At 38.5% G+C, this 22,485-nt stretch overlaps 1 protein-coding gene and 1 pseudogene across 4 annotated transcripts; one reads left to right on the top strand and one right to left on the bottom strand.

Annotated features, from left to right (window-relative positions):
* Positions 1-22,485, top strand: part of LOC132057738 (uncharacterized) — a 66,782-nt pseudogene that overhangs the window by 6,840 nt on the left and 37,457 nt on the right.
* LOC132056736 (protein FAR1-RELATED SEQUENCE 5) lies at positions 2,539-20,174 on the bottom strand. 4 transcript variants are annotated; one of them, XM_059449055.1, is made up of 4 exons: positions 19,864-20,174; positions 18,742-18,858; positions 18,046-18,506; positions 2,539-2,924 (listed from the first exon to the last, which is right to left on the bottom strand). In XM_059449055.1, coding segments are annotated over exons 1-4 (780 nt in total). In that variant the 5' UTR covers positions 19,865-20,174; the 3' UTR covers positions 2,539-2,723. The 4 variants fall into 4 exon arrangements, with proteins under 4 accessions (XP_059305038.1, XP_059305037.1, XP_059305039.1 ...); XM_059449054.1 differs by having other exon boundaries at positions 20,027-20,167; XM_059449056.1 differs by lacking the exon at positions 19,864-20,174 and adding an exon at positions 19,708-19,831.

The following is a 22,485-nucleotide window of genomic DNA, read 5'->3' as shown; positions in this document are numbered from 1 at the left end:
TGGGAAATGCCCTACCTTTAAAGAAAGAAATTGGGTTCTTCTTTCTCTTATCACTTAGAGGCCGTGTGAGATGAAAGTCTAATGCACGGTTTTGAATGAGAGAAAGAAGTGAGGAATCCTCTTTTCAACTCTGGGTTTTTATGATCCGATAAAAAATTAAACTTATTTAAATGTTCCTGCTTTTTTGTATTTCCTTGAAAAGGGGCACAGCCTATAGGAAATGTTCAGGATATTTTAAAGAAGGAGTTCTTTCGTCGATTGGCCTTGAAACCAAATGAAAAATCGGAAAAATGATTCATTCCCCTTTCCAAGAAGAGTAGGATCTTTGGTTGATCTATCCTTCCCCCTCCTTTCTTCGTAGATTATTATAGTAGGACCACTTTTGGTCAAATTATTGTGTGGTGTGGGACAATCTACTTTGACTCATTTTTATAGTTTGCACACTTTTGTATTGCCGCTTTATCAAATTTGTTCCGATCTAATGAAACGCTATTGGATCAAATGACAAAGACATTGTTGAGAAAAAGACGGATTTTCCTGGATGAAATAAAAATTGGATTCATGTAATGGGAGAACTTGCAAATAAATGTGATAATTCTAATGAATCCCTAGCCCTGAACCTACGTGCCTATGACTTCATTCTCAGGAAATTCGCGCAGCGGAAGATCCTAAATTTGAGACTTTCTACACCAAAAATATCCTCTTAAACGGAAGTATTTGTGCTTGGATGGCGGCTCAAGATCAGCCTCATGAAAACCTTATATTCCCTCTTTTCTTTCCAGTATTTTGATTATGATTATTTTTTAGTAATCTATGTTACGCGTCACAGCAATTAGGAATTGAGAATCTATATCTTTAGATCAAAGAAGGGTCTAGTTGTTGGAATAATGGTATCCATAGCTATTTACCCCCTACCGATGTATTTTTACATCCCACAGCTTCGGCAGATAGCTTAGCCCCGTTTATGTTCGGCTCAAGAGTGCTCGATCAGTGAGCTATTATGCAGGCTCAAGTAGAGGCCCGTTTACTTATGTTTTCTCATATGAATCTTTTGTCTCCGGCTATTGGCGAGGAAGATCAGAATTAGATATTGATAGAAAAGCAAGGATGGGCTCGTGTAAGTAGGAAACAAAAAATATCTATTCCCAAAAATTGTGCATATATGTTGAAAAATTGAACACCCACGATCTTAAAATCTTGAGTCCGTCAATGGGCACGTGAAACGGTTTCTCTAGAAACAATTTTCTTAAGCTGTTCGTTTTAGTGTTTGATTACTTTAAATCGTGAAAAGTATTCTTTTTAAGGTAAAAACATCACTCAAAAAAATGGTTGTGACAACTTATGGCAAAACACTCTCTTACAAAAATATCTCAACTATTACTTCACATCACCAACTAGGTACTTCAGTCAACTCCCATGGCACATTTAGTAAAAAAGATTTTTCTTTTTTCATCAAATGGTACTTTTTGAATATTATTATCAGCTTATAATTCTCAAATATATCACAAAAAGTTTCATTATACCACATACTAATCTTTGTACGTACCACGTGCCACTTTTTCTATGCGCCGTCAATACAGAAAAATGATCCAGGAAATAAAAAAAAATTAGGGTAAAACTTTTTTCAAAAAGAAAAAAGAGAACGTTTCATATGAAAAACATTTTCCATCCCTGCATTTCAAGCTCTCAAGGTTTCAGCTCCAGCTAAGCTGAGAATGAAACGGGGTGGAGGAGTGGAGGGGAATTAATTGATGAAGATATTTCACCCGACATACATATTGAAGACGGAATATTTTTTCTTGCACTCTTAAGTGTTAATACCAAAAAAAAAAAAAAAAAAAAAAAAAAAAAAAAAAAAAAACCCTAAGATATGTGACATAAAAAAAAATTCACTTAAATCATGTTTAAATGATACGTACTCTCACTTTGATACTATTGACCATCATCTTGCCTGGCAATCTTTGCTGGAGTTAAATTAGCCAACACGACACCAAATTATGTCTGCCTAAATGGACTGGAAGATATAATTGCCACTGTCCTTCCTTATCTCTAGCTTCCAATCACGGAACATTTAAGGGTAAAAAGAAAAAGATCCAATGGACTTGAAGCAAAATGGTAGGGTTATTCGCACAAATGCCCCTATTTCGGGGTAGTCTTTAATTTTTGCCCTTCACCACTTTTGGCGCGGTATAAACTAAATTTTGGCAGTCATAATTAGCGTTTAGACTTAACTGAACATTTAAGGCTAAAAAGGAAGAGAAGAAAAAGATCCCATGGACTTGAAGTAAAATGGTACCTTCATCCCTGCTACAAACCAGCAAAAACAGACAACTGATGAGAACGGTCCACTTTACTAGCTTCAGGCAAGTACAAAATGCCCCTGAACTTTTTTTGCACGCACCTCACCAACACAAGTACCAAATAACTTTGCCAAAAAGACTTAGGCAAGTGAGAAGAAACCACCATACGTTTTTGTCTCTCCTAGGATTAAACTATTGTCTCTTAAGGTTTTCATCACCGCTAATCTACACCCTTGGATGCCAAAATGCCCTTGAACATGACACCTCACTCATAGTAAACAGGGAATTTTACAACAAAAAAGCAGGAGTATAAGGATTCTGTTTCAGATTAACAGTACACAAGGTTTAACTAAGACTTTCGAATAATTTACGGGCCTATGTTACTATTTTCCAAAGAGAAAGGAAAAAAGGCTACAGTAGCTATCAGCCATTTGGAGAGACATTTTTTCTTGATTCTAATTCTTTCACACTTTTAACAATGTCATTAATGTTCTTTGACAGTTGCTCTGAGTGATCCTCCATATCTTTCAAAACCATATCTAGCTGCTCCTGTAAAGCAGCAGATCTTATACGCTCCTTCTGTAGCTCTGCTGTTAATTCCCGGATCTTGACGTCTTTATCATCCTGAAATTGGTCCACCGAATATCAAGAACAGCACAGACACAAGAAAACAATCAAACTAATGCTTTAGGAGAAGATGATATTGCCTAATAAGTAAGACCAGAAGGGAAGTGGAAAAGCAATGACAAAACACTACTGGAAATCTTAGAAGAATTTCGTAACTAACTTCCAAGATTTTAACTGCAATTCATGAATCCATTGGTCTACCGCGACTGCACATAATTTTTTGATTATTTACTATTTCTGCTAACTAAATGTGTAACCAACTAATGTGCCATTTACATAACGAGAGAGCCCCCTCTGGCACCAGTTGACATATGCATTCATTACCCAAAAGAAATCAGTTGCCACATGTGGAAAAGCGTACATGCATAATGCAGACATCACTACGAAATTATTCTAGCCGTGTGACTTTCAGACTATTAAATACGGAAGAAAGCATGATTATATAAAGCCAAGCCTTTAACCTAGCAGCCCAAAAAAGGGTTCACCAATTTTGCCATGAATTCTCCATTTTTAAGCGCATTAAGTAGGATAATTTTATATTCCAGCATTTTCAAAAAGCTATAGGAAATATTCGAACCTATGCAAACTAAGGACAGATCAAAATACAATAGAAGCAAAAGAGCCATCTGGGTAACAGCCACTAGTTGAGATTAACATTTAGTAATGTCGCTACAATTACATTATGTCCGATGTTTGCCTGGAGTCTTTTTAGTTGGTTCAGAGATCTGAAACTAATGCAAAAATGTGAGTTAAAAATACTCAAGCGAAGGAAAATACTATGATTCGAGACAATCTTATTGCTCTTTGAAGCAATATCAGGTCTTCACAAAATTATGATAAGAGTCAGATTTTTCTGATGAACAAGGCGCCGAACATTCAAGAGTTGGCGAAATCACTCGAATGTAATGTGGGCAAATTACAAAATAAATATTTAGGTATGCCTTTGGGTGCCAAATCACATAGAATATAATATTTTGGTAAGGGGTCATTGGAAAGTGTGAAATGAGACTAGCAAATTAGAAAAGACAATACTTATCCTTGGGGGAAGGTTAGCTCTAATTAATAGAGTTCCAGATGCACTTCCGACTTATACTACATCGCTCTTTCCTACCAAAGAAGGCGGAGAAAAAAATCGATGAACTAAGGAGTGATTTTTTATGGCAAGGAAACAACAAGAAAATGCATCTTAATCTGGTCAAGTAGGAAATGGTAAGGGCGGCTTGGAAGTCAAAACACACAACAACAATCTTCTTATGAAGTCCTTCTGAAGAATTTGCAATGAGGAGGAGGCAATCTGGAGGCAAATCATTAAAAAGAAGTATAAGATGGAAAACTCTTGGGTTATGGTAAACACCAAGGCACTTGTACGGAGTTGGAAATTGGAAATATATTAGATTCCTATGGAATATATTATCAAAGTAGGGGATGGTAGAAAACATTATTTTGGAAAGAAAGAGGTTAGGGCATACAATTGATCATGATAAAGACTTAAAATCAATTAAACAGTTAGCTGATCAGCTAATCTAGCTGAATACGTATGACAAGGGGCAAATAACTAAGATATTTCAATCAAGCAAGCCTATAATTTGAGGACGGATTACTTCGCACCAATTATTCAGACACTCGCCTCAGAATCTCAAATGATAGCCACCATATCATATCTAAGATAACGAAAGAATTGTAATAGATCCTTGATGGATCGGGTTCATACCTTCAGATATTTCTCACCACTGTCCATGGTCCAACCAAAACCTATCTGAGCCTATATCAACAGAGAGGAAGGCGAGTGCAAGCCTAATTTTGGCTAAAAGCAAGGATATAATCTATGTTGATAAAGCCCTGTGAGGATCCAGGTTGGGACATGGCCTTGAGCCAAAGACTATTTCTAAACATGTGTTACCTAGGTCACAATACTTGGTGCAAAAGTTGAGGCCAGAATGTAAATAAGACAAATCTATCATCCCCCAGTGAACTACAGAACATTACCTAGTCAAGCAGACATATGGCACGAGTTAAGTAGACCACCCTTGTTTGACTACCAAAACTGCAAATGTAATACCACCCTTTGTTTGACTATTAAAACTGCAACTGTAATACCCTAGTTAAGGAGGCTAATGAATGCGGCTGCCAAGACGTTGAGGCAAGAAAACGATCACTTGAACCCACCCTAAGATTGGGGTAACGTGTAAACTGCACTTTGTCATATCCTGCTGATACGTTGATGTCTTTCTTGAGTTCTTCATAGGGACCATACTGGCCCAAACGGTACTGATTCCCTGCTTGGATGTGGGGAATTAAGAGCGGGTCTGGAGAAATTAGCCCAATTCTCATGAGAAACATGAACTTATTAATAGCTCAAAGACTATTGTTCAACACATCAAAAAGTAAACTAGTGGATCAGCTTACTGCATCTTCTTTCTTTTTTTTTTTTTTTTAGAAGGTAACAGTAGTACGTGTAGACTAAACCAGCACATAGGTTGCGCTGAAAACCATATTTACATTAGGCAAAAGAAAAACTAATCCAACATTCTAACAAGATCCTAGAATATCTATAATGGACTCAGTATCCTCTGGATATATCTGCTTACACCAAAAACAAAAAAGTCTAATGCAATTCAGTTTGATCTATTGTGCTTCATTACTGATGTCCTCAAAACACCTTGAATTCCTTTCTTTCCAAATTGTCCACCATATACAGGCTGGAACAACCCTCCATCTATCTCTGTCTGCAGCTCCAAATCCTGCCTCCTCCCAGCTATATAGTACTTGAGTAATCTTGTTAGGCATTACCCAAGCCAGCCCCTAAGGTTAACAAAAATCCTCCAAAGCTGGTCTGTTATCTTGCATTGTAAAAAAAGATGGCTGACTGTTTTAGACTCTTCACCACATAGATAGCATCTGGAACAAAGAGAGAACTTCCTCTTTTTAAGATTTTCTTGAGTCAAAACAGCTTCCCTTGCCAGCAACCAAGTGAAACATGCTACTTAAATGGTATTTTCACTTTCCATATATGCTTCCAAGGCCAACGTTGCACCTGCTGATTACCTTGGTTCAAAAATTTGTATGCTAAATTCACTTTAAATATGCCTTTACTGTCTTCTTTCCACCATAGTTTATCTACTCCATCATGAATGACTTTGAACTCTTCCAGCTTTCTAAAGAATTCAGTCAGCGTGTCAATTTCCCAGTCATTAAAATTCCTCCTAAACTGAGTGTTCCTCGATATTTCAGCTATAGTCTTTTGTCGATGTACAGCCAGCCCATAAATGTTAGGAAAGAGATCCTTTAATCTTCTATTGCCCAACCATTTATCCTCCCAAAATGATGTTTTATCTCCATTGTTTACCGTTACTGTTGCATGATTCCTCAATAAAGGCCATAATACTCTTATGGATCTCCACAAACTAACTCCATAAGGAGTGTTCACCTCTTTGGTCATCCATTTGCTTTCTTCACCATACTTTGTCTTGATGATGCTTCCCCAGTAAGATTGATTATCTTGAGCATACCTCCACAATCACTTTAATTTAAGAGCTTTACTTTGCAATTTGAGATTCCTAATGCCTAATCCACTTTGTTTCTTCCCCAACATAACATCAAACCATTTGACTAGATAGAATCCCTTTTTGTCTTGATTTCCTTGCCACAAAAAATCCCTCCTAATCTTGTCAAGCCTTTGGATGATCTCCACTAAAATGGGAAATATGGACATCATGTAAGTTGGCAGTGCATCCAACACTGAGTTGATGAGAGTGACTTTGCCTCCTAGAGAAATATATAGTGATTTCCATCTAGTCAACTTCTTCTCACACTTTTCAATCACAGAATTCAAATACTCATAGACTTTGATTTAGCACCTAAGGGCATTCCCAAATAAGTGGTCGGCAATGATCCAACTTCTCCACCTAAAATCCCAATCAACTCCTCCATATTAGACACTACATTGATTGGATACATGTGACTCTTTCTCTAATTAATGTGTAAGCCAGAAACTCCTTCAAATAGCACCAGGATTAATCTCAATATCTTTAGATGATCTTCATCAGCATCACAAAAAATTAAGGTAACATCTGCATATTGGAGATTTGTGACTTCCATGTTGGCAACTGAATTTGAATTTGTCGCCACCTCAAAACCTCTAATCCATTCATTGTTTCTTGCCACGTTAATCATATTGTTCAGGCCCTCCATGACTAGAATGAACAGGAAAGGAGACAAAGGATTACCCTGTCTCAATCCTCTTTGAGCTGAGAAAAAACCTTCAGGTGAGCCATTGATTAGGATGGAAAACTTGACAGTTGAGATGCAAAATCTTATCCACTTTTTCCATTTTTCTCCAAAGCCCATACATGACAGTATCTTCAATAGAAAACCCCAATTGACATGATCATATGCTTTTTCAATGTCTAATTTGCAAAGAATCCCTGGCTTTCCTTGTTTGATTCTAGAATCCACAGCTTCATTAGCAATTAAAATAGCATCCATTATTTGTCTCTCTTTAATGAAAGCCATCTGTTGGACATCCACCACCAGCTTGCTTATTACTCTTTTCAACCTCTCTGTTAACACCTTTGAGATCAACTTGTAGACATGGCCTATAAGGCTAATGGGTCTAAAGTCTTCCAACTCCTTGGCTCCATTCTTTTTTGGTATCAAGGCTGAAGAAAGTTTACAAAGGATAAACCAGAGTTATTGTTCTCTGTTTCTTGTCTTTTGTTCGTTCACTATGGGATGAATATATACATTGTAGGAATAGCTAAGAGTCCTACTCATAATGTTATTCTAATGCATAATCCCTTTCTAATCCTTACTCTTAGACATATAGTATACGATAGTTTAGGAGTCCTAGAGTCCTAAGTATATTGTCTAACATCCCCCCTCAAGCTTGGAGGTGGGGAGCTCCACAACTCCAAGCTTGGACCGCAGGAACCGAAACAGGGACTTGACGATAGCCTTGGTGAAGATGTCAGCAACTTGGTGGAGCGACGAAACAAACTTGGTGAGCATGGCACCCTGAACTACCTTCTCGCGCACAAAGTGATAGTCGAGTTCAACATGTTTGGTACGAGCATGGAGGACGGGATTAGATGTGAGATGAAGTGCACTAATATTGTCAGTAAAGAAGACGGGCGGAGAGTGTAGAGGAAAAGCAATATCTCTCAAAATGTATGTAACCCAAGTGATTTCAGCTGCCAAAGAAGCTAAGGCTCGGTATTCTGCTTCGGCACTCGACTTTGCAACTATATGTTGCTTCTTTGACGACCAAGAAATGCAATTTGATCCAAGAAAGACACAAACACCTGTAGTGGATCGACGAGTGATGGGGCAGCCTCCCCAGTCAGCATCGGAGAAGCCGACAAGGCGAAGAGAAGACCTGGCGGTGATGCGAAGTCCAAATGACATAGTACCGGCAATATAGCGTAAAATCCTTTTAACACCAAGCCAATGGTGTTCCATAGGATGCTGCATAAATTAGCAAAGAAGATTGACAGCATGTGCTATTTCAGGACGTGTGAGTGTCAAGTACTGGAGAGCTCTAACAACACTTCGATATTCAGAGGGATCAACTGATTTGGAAGAGGCTGGAACGTCATGTAGGCCATGCTTTTGAGGGAGCGGTGCAGGAACAACACGCGAACTGAGCATGTTGGTTCGGTCCAGAAGCTCACGAGCATATATTTGCTGATTGAGAACTAATCCATCTTTGTCTTGTGTAACCTCGACACCTAAGAAGTAGTGAAGATTTCCGAGATCTTTCATGGCAAAGGTCGACTTCAGCTTGTGAATGAGATCATGGAGCAGTTGTGGATTGCTTCCAGTAAGTATAATATCATCCACGTAAAGCAGTAGCAAAATGGAGCCTTTAGAGGAGTGCCAAACAAATAACGAAGGGTCGGCTGTGCTACAGAAAAAACCAAGATGCATTAGATAAGTGCTGAACTTATGGAACCAGGCTTTAGGGGCTTGCTTTAAGCTGTATAGAGCTTTCTGAAGAAGACAAACATGGTTGGGAAACATCGGATCCGAGAATCCAGGAGGTTGCTCCATGAACACAGTTTCCTTCAAGTCACCATGAAGAAATGCATTCTTTACATCCAATTGTTTAATCTGCCAGTGGCGAGTCGTGGCAACAGAGAGTACAATGCGTATAGTTGTTGCTTTGACAACAGGACTGAATGTGTCGTCAAAATCGACTCCTTCAATTTGATTGAACCCTTTCGCCACTAGACGAGTTTTGAAGCGATCAACAGTTCCATCAGCTTTCAACTTGGTCTTAAAGACCCAACGGGAACCAACAATATTCATGTATGATTGACGAGGGACTAACCTCCATGTTTTGTTCGAATTCAGAGCTTGTAACTCGTCATGCATCGCAGCGACCCAATGAGGTTTAGCAAGTGCTTCCTTAATATTCCGAGGTTCAGCGTCGTGATGAACAGCAAGATGAAGGGAATGAAAGGTGGGTTGGTCGATGGATCGAGTCTTGGTTCGGGTTAACATGTGATGAGTGTTGAGGGAATCATCAGATTGGATGGGTGGAAGATCGACAAAGAGATTGATGACGGGTTGATGGATGGAGAAACTGAACCAGCAGCTGTAGAAGAGGTGCTCAGTGTAGTTGGAGTACTTGTGAAGCTCGGTTCAGGCAAGGAGCTTTGTATGATACATTGTGGTGATACATTATTTTTGTCTTGGGCAGTTGGTTTCTCATGAGCAATGGGATGGTTTGATTGTATCGGATCAATATGCCGGTTTGGTTGAATATTATCAAGAGAGGCAGTAGGCATGTCATCTTGAATATGATCAAGAGAGGCAGTAGGCATGTCATCTAGATACGGTAAAGGCACTGATCGTTCATCAGGTGTATTAGCAGCTTCCTCTTCTCGTGTATGTTGTGCCAAAAACTCCTCATACATAGTGAGATTGTAAGAGTTCGATTCTGCATTCAAAGAAGAACTAAAAGAGACATATGGTAAGTTGTGTTCATCAAAAATAACATGTCTCGAAATGTACACCTTTCTAGATTGAGAGTGGTAACATTTGTATCCTTTGTGAAAAAGGCTATAGCCATTAAAAACACATGGAAATGTCTTGGGCTGAAATTTATCCCTATTGTAGCCTTTCAAATAGGGAAAACATCTACACCCAAAAACTTTCATAGTGTTGTAGTTGGGTTCTTGTCCATATAGCTTAGCGAAAGGAGATGTCATATGCAAATTCGAAGTAGGCATTCGATTGATCAAGAAAACGGCAATAATAAAAGCTTCAACCCAAAGGAACATAGACAAATTAGCATTGAAAAGTAGTGTAAGACCAGTCTCAACAACATGTCTATGTTTTCTCTCTGCTACTCCGTTTTGTTCAGGTGTATGAGGACAAGAGATTTGTCTTCTAATACCATTCCGATTTAGATAGGTGATAAACTCCAAGCTACTAAACTCTCCTCCACCATCACTTTGAAACACTTTTAGTTTCTGGGAAAATTGAGTTTCTACTAATTTGTGAAAGTTCACAAAATTAGGGAAAAAATCAGATTTCTTCTTTAACGGATAAATCCATGTAAATCGGGTGCAATCATCAATGAAAATCACATAATATTTTATTCCTTGTGAAGATATAATTGGGGCTGGTCCCCATAAATCACTATGTATTTTTGCCAAAGGAATAACTTCTCTTTTATTTGATACTTGGAAAGGTAACTTACAACTTTTTCCCATTTGACAACTAGTACACACTGAGATACTTTTATTCCAAGAACTAACATCAATAAACTTATTCTTGTGCAAATAATTAAGAGTCCTCGAGTGTGGGTGTCCTAGACGTTGATGCCAAATTGTGTCTGAATTCTTGTCTGCCTTCGAAACTGCTAATGCTTCATGGGGGTTCCCTTCCAAAGTATACAACTTATCTCTTCTATTCCCTTTGGCCAAGATGGCCCTTGTTTTCTTGTCCTTAACAATAAAACCCGTGTCAGTAAACTTCAAAGAACATTCATTATCGTCAACAAGTTTACTCACAGAGACAAGATTTTTCTTAAGATCAGGCACGACAAAGACACCTTTTAATTCCAAGTTCTTTCCAATATTCCTATCTCCTATGTGCGTGATGGGAAGTTTATCACCATTTCCTATCATAACAGAATTAGTTCCTTTAAAAGGAGATGGATTTTCAAGAATACCTGCTGATTGCACCATATGATTAGTAGCTCCTGAATCCATGTAGAGGCTGTTGTCACTTTGGTCATTAAAGGACATTCTTTGCTAAGGCCTTTGGAACCTCTTGTTGTGTTTGGTACGAATAGTCCTATCTGTAGAAGCAAGTCGGAGCTGTGTGGTTATTCCTTCCACATATTTGGCAAGGGTTAGACCGTGTGCTCTCCTTTGGTTGGTTAATCGGGTTGGTTAGACCTTCAGGTTGCCTCTGAGAGTTGTTTCGTCCAAACCCTCTCCCTCGCTGTTGTTGTCGTCCTCTATTATAGTAACCACGACCCCTACTTTGAGTCTTTTGTGCCACAAAAGCCATGCTAGAGTCAAGGTGGGTTTGTCCAACTTGCTCATCAGTATCTTCTCTCATGTCGAACCCTCTAAGAGAGTTCACAAATTGTGTGAATGTAGGGTATGGTGGTTTCCCTAACATCACAAAGACGGAGAGTTTTGTACTTGCTTCCAAGACCTCTAGCAAAATTGATGACCTTGTCATCTTCATCCAATGGTTTGTGTATAGCCATAAGACTATCACAAATTCCTTTGAATTCCTTGATATATTCATCTATTGACTTGGAGCCCAATTTTATAGTTTGAAGTTGTTGCTTCAATTGGAATTCCTTGTCTTTGCTTGCTTGTAGGTATGCATCCTCAAGACAGGACCACATCTGTTTAGCCGTCGAACAACCTATGATAAGGAAAATTGACTCTTCTGACATAGTTCCTGATAGCCAACTCCTAACAAGAACATCACGTTCTTCCCATTCAGTGAACTTCGGGTTAGGAATAGCCTCGTCTTTCTCTCTTTCAATTGTTTCGGCTGGAGCCTTATCTTTGATAATAGTCGTGACTTTCACTGTTTGCATTAGTTGGAGAATTTGTGTTCTCCAAACCAGGTAATTGGTAGGTTTCAGTTTGATGGGACAAATAGCCACAAGTTGGTGAAGGAAGGAAGGCGAAAGATTGAGTCCGGTGTTAGAGTTTGACGTCATGGTGGTGAGCAAGAACTTCAGAATCGGTTATTTAATTTGAACCGATTGGCCGTGATACCATGAAGAAAGTTTACAAAGGATAAACCAGAGTTATTGTTCTCTGTTTCTTGTCTTCTGTACGTTCACTATGGTGTGAATATATACATTGTAGGAATAGCTAAGAGTCCTACTCATAATGTTATTCTAATGCACACAACAGATACAATTATAATCCCTTTCTAATCCTTACTCTTAGACATATAGTATACTATAGTTTAGGAGTCCTAGAGTCCTAAGTATATTGTCTAACAAAGGCTATATAGGTTGCATTATAGTTTTTCTCAAAAACTCCATGAGTGTGAAAGTTTTTGAAAGTTTCCATGACATCATGCTTCAAAACATCCCAACATTTGATGAGGAAGCCCATTGTGTAGCCATCTGGGCCAGAGGCTTTGTCCATGGCACACATCTTTAGACATGATAACACCTCTTCACTAAATTCACCTTGCAAAGTAGCATTTTCCTCTCCCGTGATGACAGGACAATTGATCAAATTAAATGATGGCGTCCATTCATAAGTCTCAGGGTATAGTTTCCGATAGAAATCAACAATTTCCCCCTTGATTCTTACTGGACCTCTCACAACTTCATCTTGGATCACAACCTGGTCAATATTGTTACTTCTCTTATGTGCATTGGCCACTTTGTGGAAGAAACTGGTATTCTTGTCCGCCTCTTTGAGCCGTAAAGCCCTAGATCATTGTCTCCATGAGATTTCTTCATTTTTAATGTGTTCATCATGTTCCATCAAAAGAGAAGCTGTCAAAACTGATTCCTCTTTTGATAACACTTTATTCTCCTATATTGCATCAAAGATAGCCAACTGACTCAAAAGTTGAGCCTTTTGCATTCCCAGATTTCCTTGACAAGTTTTACTCCATTCTTTTAGCTTGACTTTTAATGCTTTGACTTTGCAAGCTAAAATATAGTCAGGTTTGCCTGTGAAAATAAAAGAATTCCACCAGTATCTGATTCTTTCCACAAATCCTTATGTATTCAGCCACCAAGTTCAAATTTAAAATATGACCTGTTATGTTCCCAGATTCCACATTGTAGTGAGATAGGGAAATGATCAGACTCCAGTCTCTGCAATACAGACTGCTTAATATTCCTAAACCTGTCATCCCACTCTTGAGAGATTAGAATCCTGTCAATTCTAGAAGCAATTCTACTATTATCTCCCTTTAGCAAAGTAAAACATCCTCCTTCTAGTTGAAGATCCAAAAGTTCCATGTCTTCTATAAGATCTGAGAATTCCTCCATTGCAGGGGTTCTTCTTCTGCAATTCCTTTTCTCAGATGGAAATCTTGTGACATTGAAGTCACCACAGACAGCCCATGGAACATCAAACATACCCCCAACAGCTCCTACTTCCTCCCACACATGCTCCCTCTCAAATCTGCAATTTAGAGCATATTCTCCAGTTATGTGGCGCTCAAAATCTTGAAGAAGTGCCACAAACTTGCAGGTTAGAGTATATGATCCAATTTCCAAAATATCCCCTCTCCAAGCTCTACTATCCCGCAACATCAGAATTCCCCCTCTAGTGCCACTGGCTTGTAAACATGCAAATTTCGCCCATCACCCTCCCCATAATTCTTTGATAATCTCTTTTACATCCCCCTCCAGTTTAGCCTCCTGAAGACATATGATATCAGCATTCCAATTGTACATAAGACTCTTCACAATTCTTCTTTTATCCCTGTTGTTTAATCCCCTTACGTTCCATGATACGAGTTTGATATTCATTTTAAAAGATTTCCATCTTTTCCCCTGACTCTCTTCCCATCACTTTTGAACTTGACATCAAAAGAGGTAAGCACCTTGAGTTCTTGTATCCCTTTGTATCTAGGTCTCTTGATAGATGCCTCTGTCTCCATTAGCCTTGCTTGTTTGCAACTATCTATTTGCATTAGTAATTCCAGTGCTTCCTCCTCATGCCCCTGGAAGTCGGCCCCTAAAAAATTTCCCATTTTTAGTCATGTTTTGTCGCACCCATGTTGATGTAACCCTCTCTTTTTGAAGAATTAAACTCTGATCATGTTGGATTGGTTCTGCATCTTCCCCCACCCATTCTTCAATTCCTACTACATCTTGATCAATCACCGTGATGTGCTGCTACTCAGAATTTTATGCCCCTTCTGCTGAATTCTCTTCAGTCAAGGATGTAGACATGTTATTTTGCATTTTTCGCCTTCGACTGTGATGCTCTTTCCCAATAATTATTGATTCCTGCATGTGTCAAGTCCCTCGTCTCTGTCATCGTCACTGGAAAAACCTCCTGTATATTGAGCTTTTGCGGTTCTACTGCCATAGGATCAAAAAAACCTTCTATACATGTAGCAATTGAGTCATTAAAAATGACTTGGGCTGCTCTATCTATTCCAGACCATATTTTAATCACATTGGGCCTATTGTCATGGCCCAATAGTCAAATTAAACCCTTAATAACCTCCATCTCCTTTGCACGTGCCTTTAAATCCCAATTAAAATTAAAATTTTGAACAGCTGTCTCTGAGCATCCCACGTGCTCTTTAGGTACTTCATCTGATAAAGACCTGCTCCCCTGTCCTTTTTCTTCATCATGTAAAGCTTTTACCCTAAGGGGAAGAATTCTCAAGTCCAGCAGTTTCTTCGATAAGGTTCACCATCTCCGGCGCCACTGTTTCAAAACGAACCTTCTTTTCAGCCCAAATAGAGATGTAGAACTTGACCCCTTCTCTTTCTATTGTCACCTCATTGGGGCAATTCCGACCATCACCGGAAACTTGAATTCTTGCCCACTTTAGATGGTTTTTCAGCTCTGTTTCTTCCTCGGTGGAGACCCATCCACTACAAAGATTCCCAATTTCAATGAAAATCTTCTGTGACTAAAGTTGAAGAGGGATACCCTATGCTCGAATAAATGGTGGTCGTGTTCAGCGATAATGGTGCACATCCGACAATGGGGTTCCACCATCGAAGATGAAATTTGCACATCAGCTTACTGCATCTCTTCAACGACAGTACCTACTTTTATGTTTTGAGCTGAGAAAGGAGACAGATAACTCATATTATACAGTACAGGACTTGTTATAGAGATTTGAGCTATGTAAATAAGTGAAAGTTTTGAAAGTCATTTTAATGATATCGTTATAATAAATAAAACAAACACGGCACTGCCATGAAACATAATGAAATTTGGCGCTGCAAGATATTGACCGTGAATCTATGAGGGATAACTAAACTTAAAAACATGCGTCCTGCCAGCTTGACTAGATCGCTAACGAAGACTAATGATATATGACGCTGGTTTGGCAAAGTTGGAATGCTGACTTGACGAGTGAGTTGATGAGAACTACCGACTGGACAAAAATTGATTGTTGACTTTGACTTTTCGACTACCATAAATTGCTAAGTTGATAGGTAGCATATGTAAATCAAAAAAGGGCAGCCCGGTGCACAAACATCCCGCGTTAGCAGGGTCCAGGAAGGGCAGCACCTCAAGGGGTGTGATGTAGACAGCCTACCCTAATACAAGCATTAATGGCTGCTTCCACGGGTCGAACTCGTGACCTATAGGTCACATGGAGACAACTCTACTGTTGTTCCAAGGCTCCCCTTCAGCATATGTAAATCAATGATAGACAAATGCAGAATTTTGACTTGAACTGTCAGCTGACAGTTGATGGTGTGTGGGACAGACAGATCATTGGAGCAGAGACTTCAAGCCTGATGTACAAACAATTTCGACAGGGGATCTTCACTGTTGTGCTCGTCTTGAGGACTTATAATCAGAATTGGGTGGAACGAGGGAAGACAACAAAGATAGACACTAAAGAGATGCGAAGCCGCTCTAAGTCACCAAAAATAGACAAGAATAGTAAGACTATTTGAAATACGGAAAAGATCCAAATATACCCCTGCACTACTGGAAAAGGGCCAAATATACCCCTCGTTATACTTTGGGTCTAAATATACCCCTGCCATTATACTATCAGTTCAAATATACCCCTCCTCCGTTAAGTTTGTCCAAAATGGACATCCAATCCTATGTGGCACTAACATTTGATGACGTGGCATGCCACCTCACCACCCTAACCTATTTTACCTCTCCCCTCTATTTATTCTTTCACCACTAAAATTTCCTTCCCCTCCACAACAATTGCCACCATTGCTTCAAACTTCAACACAACAACAACAAAACAACTGTGGGTTCCAATTTGTTGTTTCAAATGGAGATTACTTCTTTTTTTTTTTTTTTTTTTTTCCTTTCCAATTGCCCTATTTCCTAAAGCTACCAAGTACTAATAGCAGATATATACTCCAGTTTAATTCAAAGTCTAATTTATGCCTGATATATAGGATCATCAGCTTTTTCAAATGATCGCCAAAAAATGAAATAGGATTTAAATTTTTAGAAGAACGGAGTGTACTTAATTTCAGAGAGAATTACATAATTTCGATATATCCCAACTAGCCTCCATCAAAATAAAAAGTGAACTAGTTAGTTGGAATGACAATTGTCATCAATACTGAATGTTGTAAAAAAAAAAAAAATTCATCCATATTCGACCTGCATTTTAACAAATCAGATGGGCACGATAGTCAAATACCTTAAAACTTTTATCCAGTTTGCGGGCAGGAGTTCTAGTCCGCCATATGCGAGTAGAGAAAATTTTAGTGGTGGTAATGGTGGCAATGGTGGTGGAGGGGAAGAAAATTTTAATGGTGGAAGAACAAATAGAGGGGAGGGGTAAAATGGGTTAGGGGTGGTGAGGTGGCATGCCACGTCATCAAATGTTAGTGTCACGTAGGATTGGATGTCCACGTTGGACAAACTTAACGGAGGAGGGGTATAATTAGACCCAAAGTATAACGAGGGGCATATTTGGCCCCGGTGATTAACACAACATAATAGGACTCCTTGTACAATAGATTTGAAGAAAGTTTCCTAATTTTTTGTGAATCTCTATAAGTATGGAGAGAAATGTGATCTGAACTTTTGAGCCATGAATCCATAGCCAAAGGAAGAAATATCGAAGTTCATATTCACCTAAAAAATTTCTGACAAAATTTGTGAAGTTTGTGTTTGCCACCTCAAGATCAATGCAGATTCCCCAGTCTAAACAGTCAATCGATCCTAAGAATTGAGTCTCATACATTCTTCATCTCTTGCCTCTGGTTCTTGATTCAGAAGCCTTAGATCACATGCCCAGTAACAGACATCTATTCTGTTTGACTCTAAAGTCTAAACAATAACGAATTTCTGGTTCTCCTGTAGTTTAGTCTTCTCCTATGATAAGAGAAAAGACTCCACAATGTCATTGCAATTGAGCAATATCTCCTTCACTGACAAGCACTTCATGCTCCATTACAAGGAAGCCACTAGCAGGACATACATTTTGGACTAGAAGTTTCTTTAAATTCCTAAAGCTAGAAATATTTATTGACAAAGAAAATCCCACAAATCGTTCTTTGAATAGCTTTAATAAATTGGTGCAAATATGAATATCTAGTAAGGAAAGGCTAACAATCGATGCATTTCAAGAACGAGCTTATTTCCATGGAGAAGGTCATGCCACACTACCAGGCATCCCTAAATTGCAGTGAAGTTGAACTAATATTTGTAGATGAGGACCATTAGCGGCATCAGCTAAGAACTCAAAGACGAAAGACTTGGAGGGGGTTATTATCGTTTTAGCAACAAAGCAAACAAGAAAATAGAAGTTGTCAAGTTGTCATAAATGTAAGAAAAAGTGAAGGAATGGTGACAATAAAGAGAAATGCATTTGATACAACACACAGTCTAGTAAACTTGAGAAATAGCCGTGAAGAGAGAAATTTCTTTATATATGTCAGCCATCTGATTTCAAATTTCATCAATTAGTTTGAAGTACTTACCGGTGTTTGACAAAAGATTGCACCTTTACGGGTATTAACAGGTTTGACAACCAGTGGATGATTGTGTTCCTTCACTAATTTAGCAACAACCCATTTTCCAGATTGTTCTTTCTTCACAATTATCATCGCCTTACATCCTTCCCTAATTGCTCTGCACTTCCTATTTCCATTCTGACTTTGTCTAGTTTTACTGAAACCCTCTTTATTACACACAAGCCGACGCCACACCAACTCTCCATTACGCATAGATCGTCGAAATGCATCTACTCGCATGATAAACCCGATATGCGTTGCATATGTGCTATAGTATGCTTTAGCAGCTTCTTCTGATTCAAACTCCATACCCACATAAGGTTCCATATTCGAACGCCCTTCAGCTTCAACACCATTTGTGGTGAACTCCTTTCTACTTGAACTCTCTACCATCCCCACATCATCTGTTGCATTATTGATTTCATCCACTGCCATGACACCAGGGCAAAATACAGAGAACAGAATAAGTTTGTGAAACAAATATGAGATGATATCCGTACTCCGTAGCTACCTACAATATCACAACTTTAGTAAAAATTAACTCGTTTATTGATCTGCATTTGCAACGTAGTAAAGAAAGCGGCAGAAGGAAGAAAAGGGGAAAACACTTCTTTTTTCTGTTTCTGTAAATTTGGTTAAGGGGTTCTGATTCAAATTCCTTACCCACACAAGGTTCCACATTCAACCGCGCTTCAGCTCCAACACCATTTGTGGCCAACTCCTTTCCACTTGAACTCTCTACCATCTCCCCATCATCTATTGCATTACTATTTTCATCCACTGCCATGGGGAAAGAACATAGAGCAGAATAAGTTTGTGAAACAAATATGAGACACTATACTCAGCTACCTACAATAGCACAACTTTAAAGGGGTCATTTGGTGGGATGTATCAGAGAAAATAATACATGTATCAGCTTTGATATTATTAATCTCTTGTTTGGTAGTGTTTTTCAACCTATGTATAACTAATAGCTGTATTAATTATACAACCCAGCTATGTATAACTAATACTCCCTCTGTCCCAATTTATGTGATTTAGTTTGACTAGGCACGGAGTTTAAGAAAGAAATGAAGACTTGAAATTTGTGGTCTAAAACAAGCCACAGATATTTGTGTGGTTGTAAATCATTTCATTAAGGATAAAAGAGGAAGTTTTAATTTAAATTATTTCTAAATATAGAAATGTATCATTATTTTGGGACAGACTAAAAAGGAAAGTGTATCACATAAATTGGGACAGAGGGAGTTCAAAGATTATTCCTATTCTAATACACCCTATTTAGTACTATTCCTATTCTAATACACCCTATTCGTTCAATACAACAAACCAATCAGTCGAATAAAAATAATGTCAACACAATCCCAGCATTGCTAATACACCCTATTACGTACTATGCTTATAAACCGTACCAAAAGAACCCCCGTTAACTCGTTTTATGATCAGTATTTGCAAAAAGAAAAGGGGAAAAACTTATTTCCTTTCCTTTATAGTAAACTTGATCAAGGGGTTCTGAAACTGAAACTTTAATCCCTAAATCTGCGAGCCCATTTCAACAAATTCCTAACAGTAACTTAATATCTGTGCCAATTGAGTTACTTAAATCCAATCTCCAGATTATGTACGAACCACATAACACAAAAGCCCACCAATGACCACAATTTTACCGCTGCAGCTACATAAACAATCCTTACAATAGCGAAACGCTATTAAGTACTATTAGCTCCTTCCGGTGAAATTAGTTATTTGTGTGAAATTATTACGGAGAGAAATGCGGCTACTTACTACTATATGTGTGCCTGGCTGAAAGGGGACGTGTCTTGTCCAAATTTTTGCCAACACCACTCCAAGCTACAAACTTATTTTAAAGGGTTTTCCTTTCTGCTACTCTATCTATTACATTGGTTGGGGGAAGAAAAAGGGAAAGGCAGAATCAAACATGACACACCCCCATCTGAGAATATTTTAATCATCTTGATTAATACTCGACCTTTATCAAATAGGATTCATTCTGAAAATCCAAAACTTAATTTCGAAATTTTATTATTTCATTGCACTCTTTGATATTACTTGGAAACTACTGATAGGCTATAACTATTGATAAAGAAAAAAATTCTTATTATAATTTTTTATATTAGTAATAAATAGGTTGAAATAATTATTACAAACAAATAAAAATAAGAGACCTAAGAATAAATTGTAAATCACAAGAGAATGTAGAGTTTTGAAGGTAAATCCAAGAAGAGATCTGTGAGATTATCTTTATATATTACTACTACTACTACTATTATTATTATAGGGGTTCTATTAATATTTTGAAACTAGTACAACAATAACAACATACCCGTTGTAATCTCGTAAATATGGTTTGGAGAGGATAAAGTGTACGCAGGCCTTACTTTTACCTCTACTGGAATACAAAGTTGTAGAAAGGACGGGACAGGGCCCCGTCATACCCATATGTACATATCAAAATATCATTACCAAAATGAACTGCCGCTCCAGAATGAGTGGAGCGCACCGACTATTGCGGAGTGGAAGTCCTACTAAGCTGGACCGTTTGTCTGTCTACCTAGACCTGCGGGCGTGAATGCAGGCCCCCGAGCAATAGAGGAGTCAAGACGGATAATGTATCGAGTATGTAAGGCATAATAACAACAAGTACATAAGAATCATGAAAGACATCTGAAACATGAAAGCTAATCTCAGTATCTGAATGTATATGTAACTAAACATCTGGGAGTATTTGCATAACTTTGTATAAATGAAAGTGCCTCTGAGGGCGTATGGTATGCATAGGTCATAATATAATAGTTAGTGCTGAGGAACGTACAACCCGATCTATAAATGTTAGTGTTGTGGAACGTACAGACCGATCCATATATCATATCCCATCGGCCTTTCTGGGGCCATCATCATCATCACTGTGCACTAGCTGATCAGGTGGTAATGCGTATATAACGCCTATCCCTTTCCCCATACCCCATATACATATAATATACGCGTATATAACGCCTTCTGGTCATGGGTTAATATGCATATGTATAATGAATGCAATGCATAAGTACAATGAGTAACTAGAACTCTCGGAATGACATAAGGTCGTACTACCGCCGATAGACACCTTTTAAGCTAACATCATCAATGTAAGAGATTTCAAGACCCAAGAACAGAAGGAACACTAATAAGAGAGGTATAGGAATATCAAAGACTATGGTACTCCTAATGCTTCTAAGAGTAGAATAATATGGAAACTCATTCATTCGTTTGTTCGCCCATATCATAAGGATCATGCCAAACTGAAAAAAAAAAGGACAGCCTTAACATACCTTGGAGCGTATCTAATCGTCCAACATCTACTTCTCGAACTCGCAAGTCTACAATCAAGACAACATATGCCACAATTAGACCATTTATATCACTTACGATCCAATTCAAGTACGAAAGGAACTTAACGAATTTCGGACAACATCTCCTTTGTAAACTTAATAATCCCTCAATTTCCAATTCAAACCAACAACAACAACTTCAACGACACCAATAACATCAATAACATCATATGACAACATAAACAAGCAAGAATCTCTCCAAAAATCTAATCAAAATCAGCCCACAAGGAAACCATATCAACAAACTAGTTTATGCCTTCACAACCTCATCTCCTTCACCTTAAATCACTAAAACTCTTGATAATTAACTCAAACACAAAATAAGAATCATATACATACCTTGAAGGAACTAGAATTCCAAGAATCCAATACATACCTTGAAGGAACTATAATTCCAAGAATCCAACTTCAACTCCAACTCCTAAGCTCAACAACTCCAATGGAACCCTAGAAACAACCTTCCCTTCACTAGCTCGGGTTCACAGAGTCGGATCTTGCTAAAACTTCCTTTAATATGATGGGAAATGTTGAGAGGAAAATATCTTAGGGTTTTCTATGATTTTGGGATGAAAATAATGAATTAAAACATAAGGTTGCATATATATATATATATATAGGTGGAACTAGAAAGTTCCAGCGATGCTGGTTGACGGATGGGTCGACGGCTCGTCGACGTGCTCCGTCGACTTGCCACCTGAAAGTTCAGAGACGGCGGCTCATCGACGGTGTACAATGACGGCTCGTCGACATGTTGACGGCCCGTCAAGACGGACTGGTTTCTGCAGGTTTTCCTGAGTCGTTCCAACTCGCGTCGATTCGATTCATTTAACTTCTAATCCTATCGCATTGCAAAGAACATATACTTGTACTTCGGTATACGCGAGGTAAGGTACTTAATATCTTGAAAACTTGAGTGCGGATCTCCGTACTAAGGGTATAAACCACTAATAAGCCAAGGACTTTCTTGCAACGAAAGCGAGAGGTGTAACATCCCCCCCCCCCCCGAAACATTCATCCT

This window comes from Lycium ferocissimum, chromosome 5, assembly GCF_029784015.1.
Source record: "Lycium ferocissimum isolate CSIRO_LF1 chromosome 5, AGI_CSIRO_Lferr_CH_V1, whole genome shotgun sequence".
In the NCBI taxonomy this organism is placed as follows: Eukaryota; Viridiplantae; Streptophyta; class Magnoliopsida; order Solanales; family Solanaceae; genus Lycium; species Lycium ferocissimum.
This window is presented reverse-complemented; position numbering and strand designations above follow the sequence as displayed.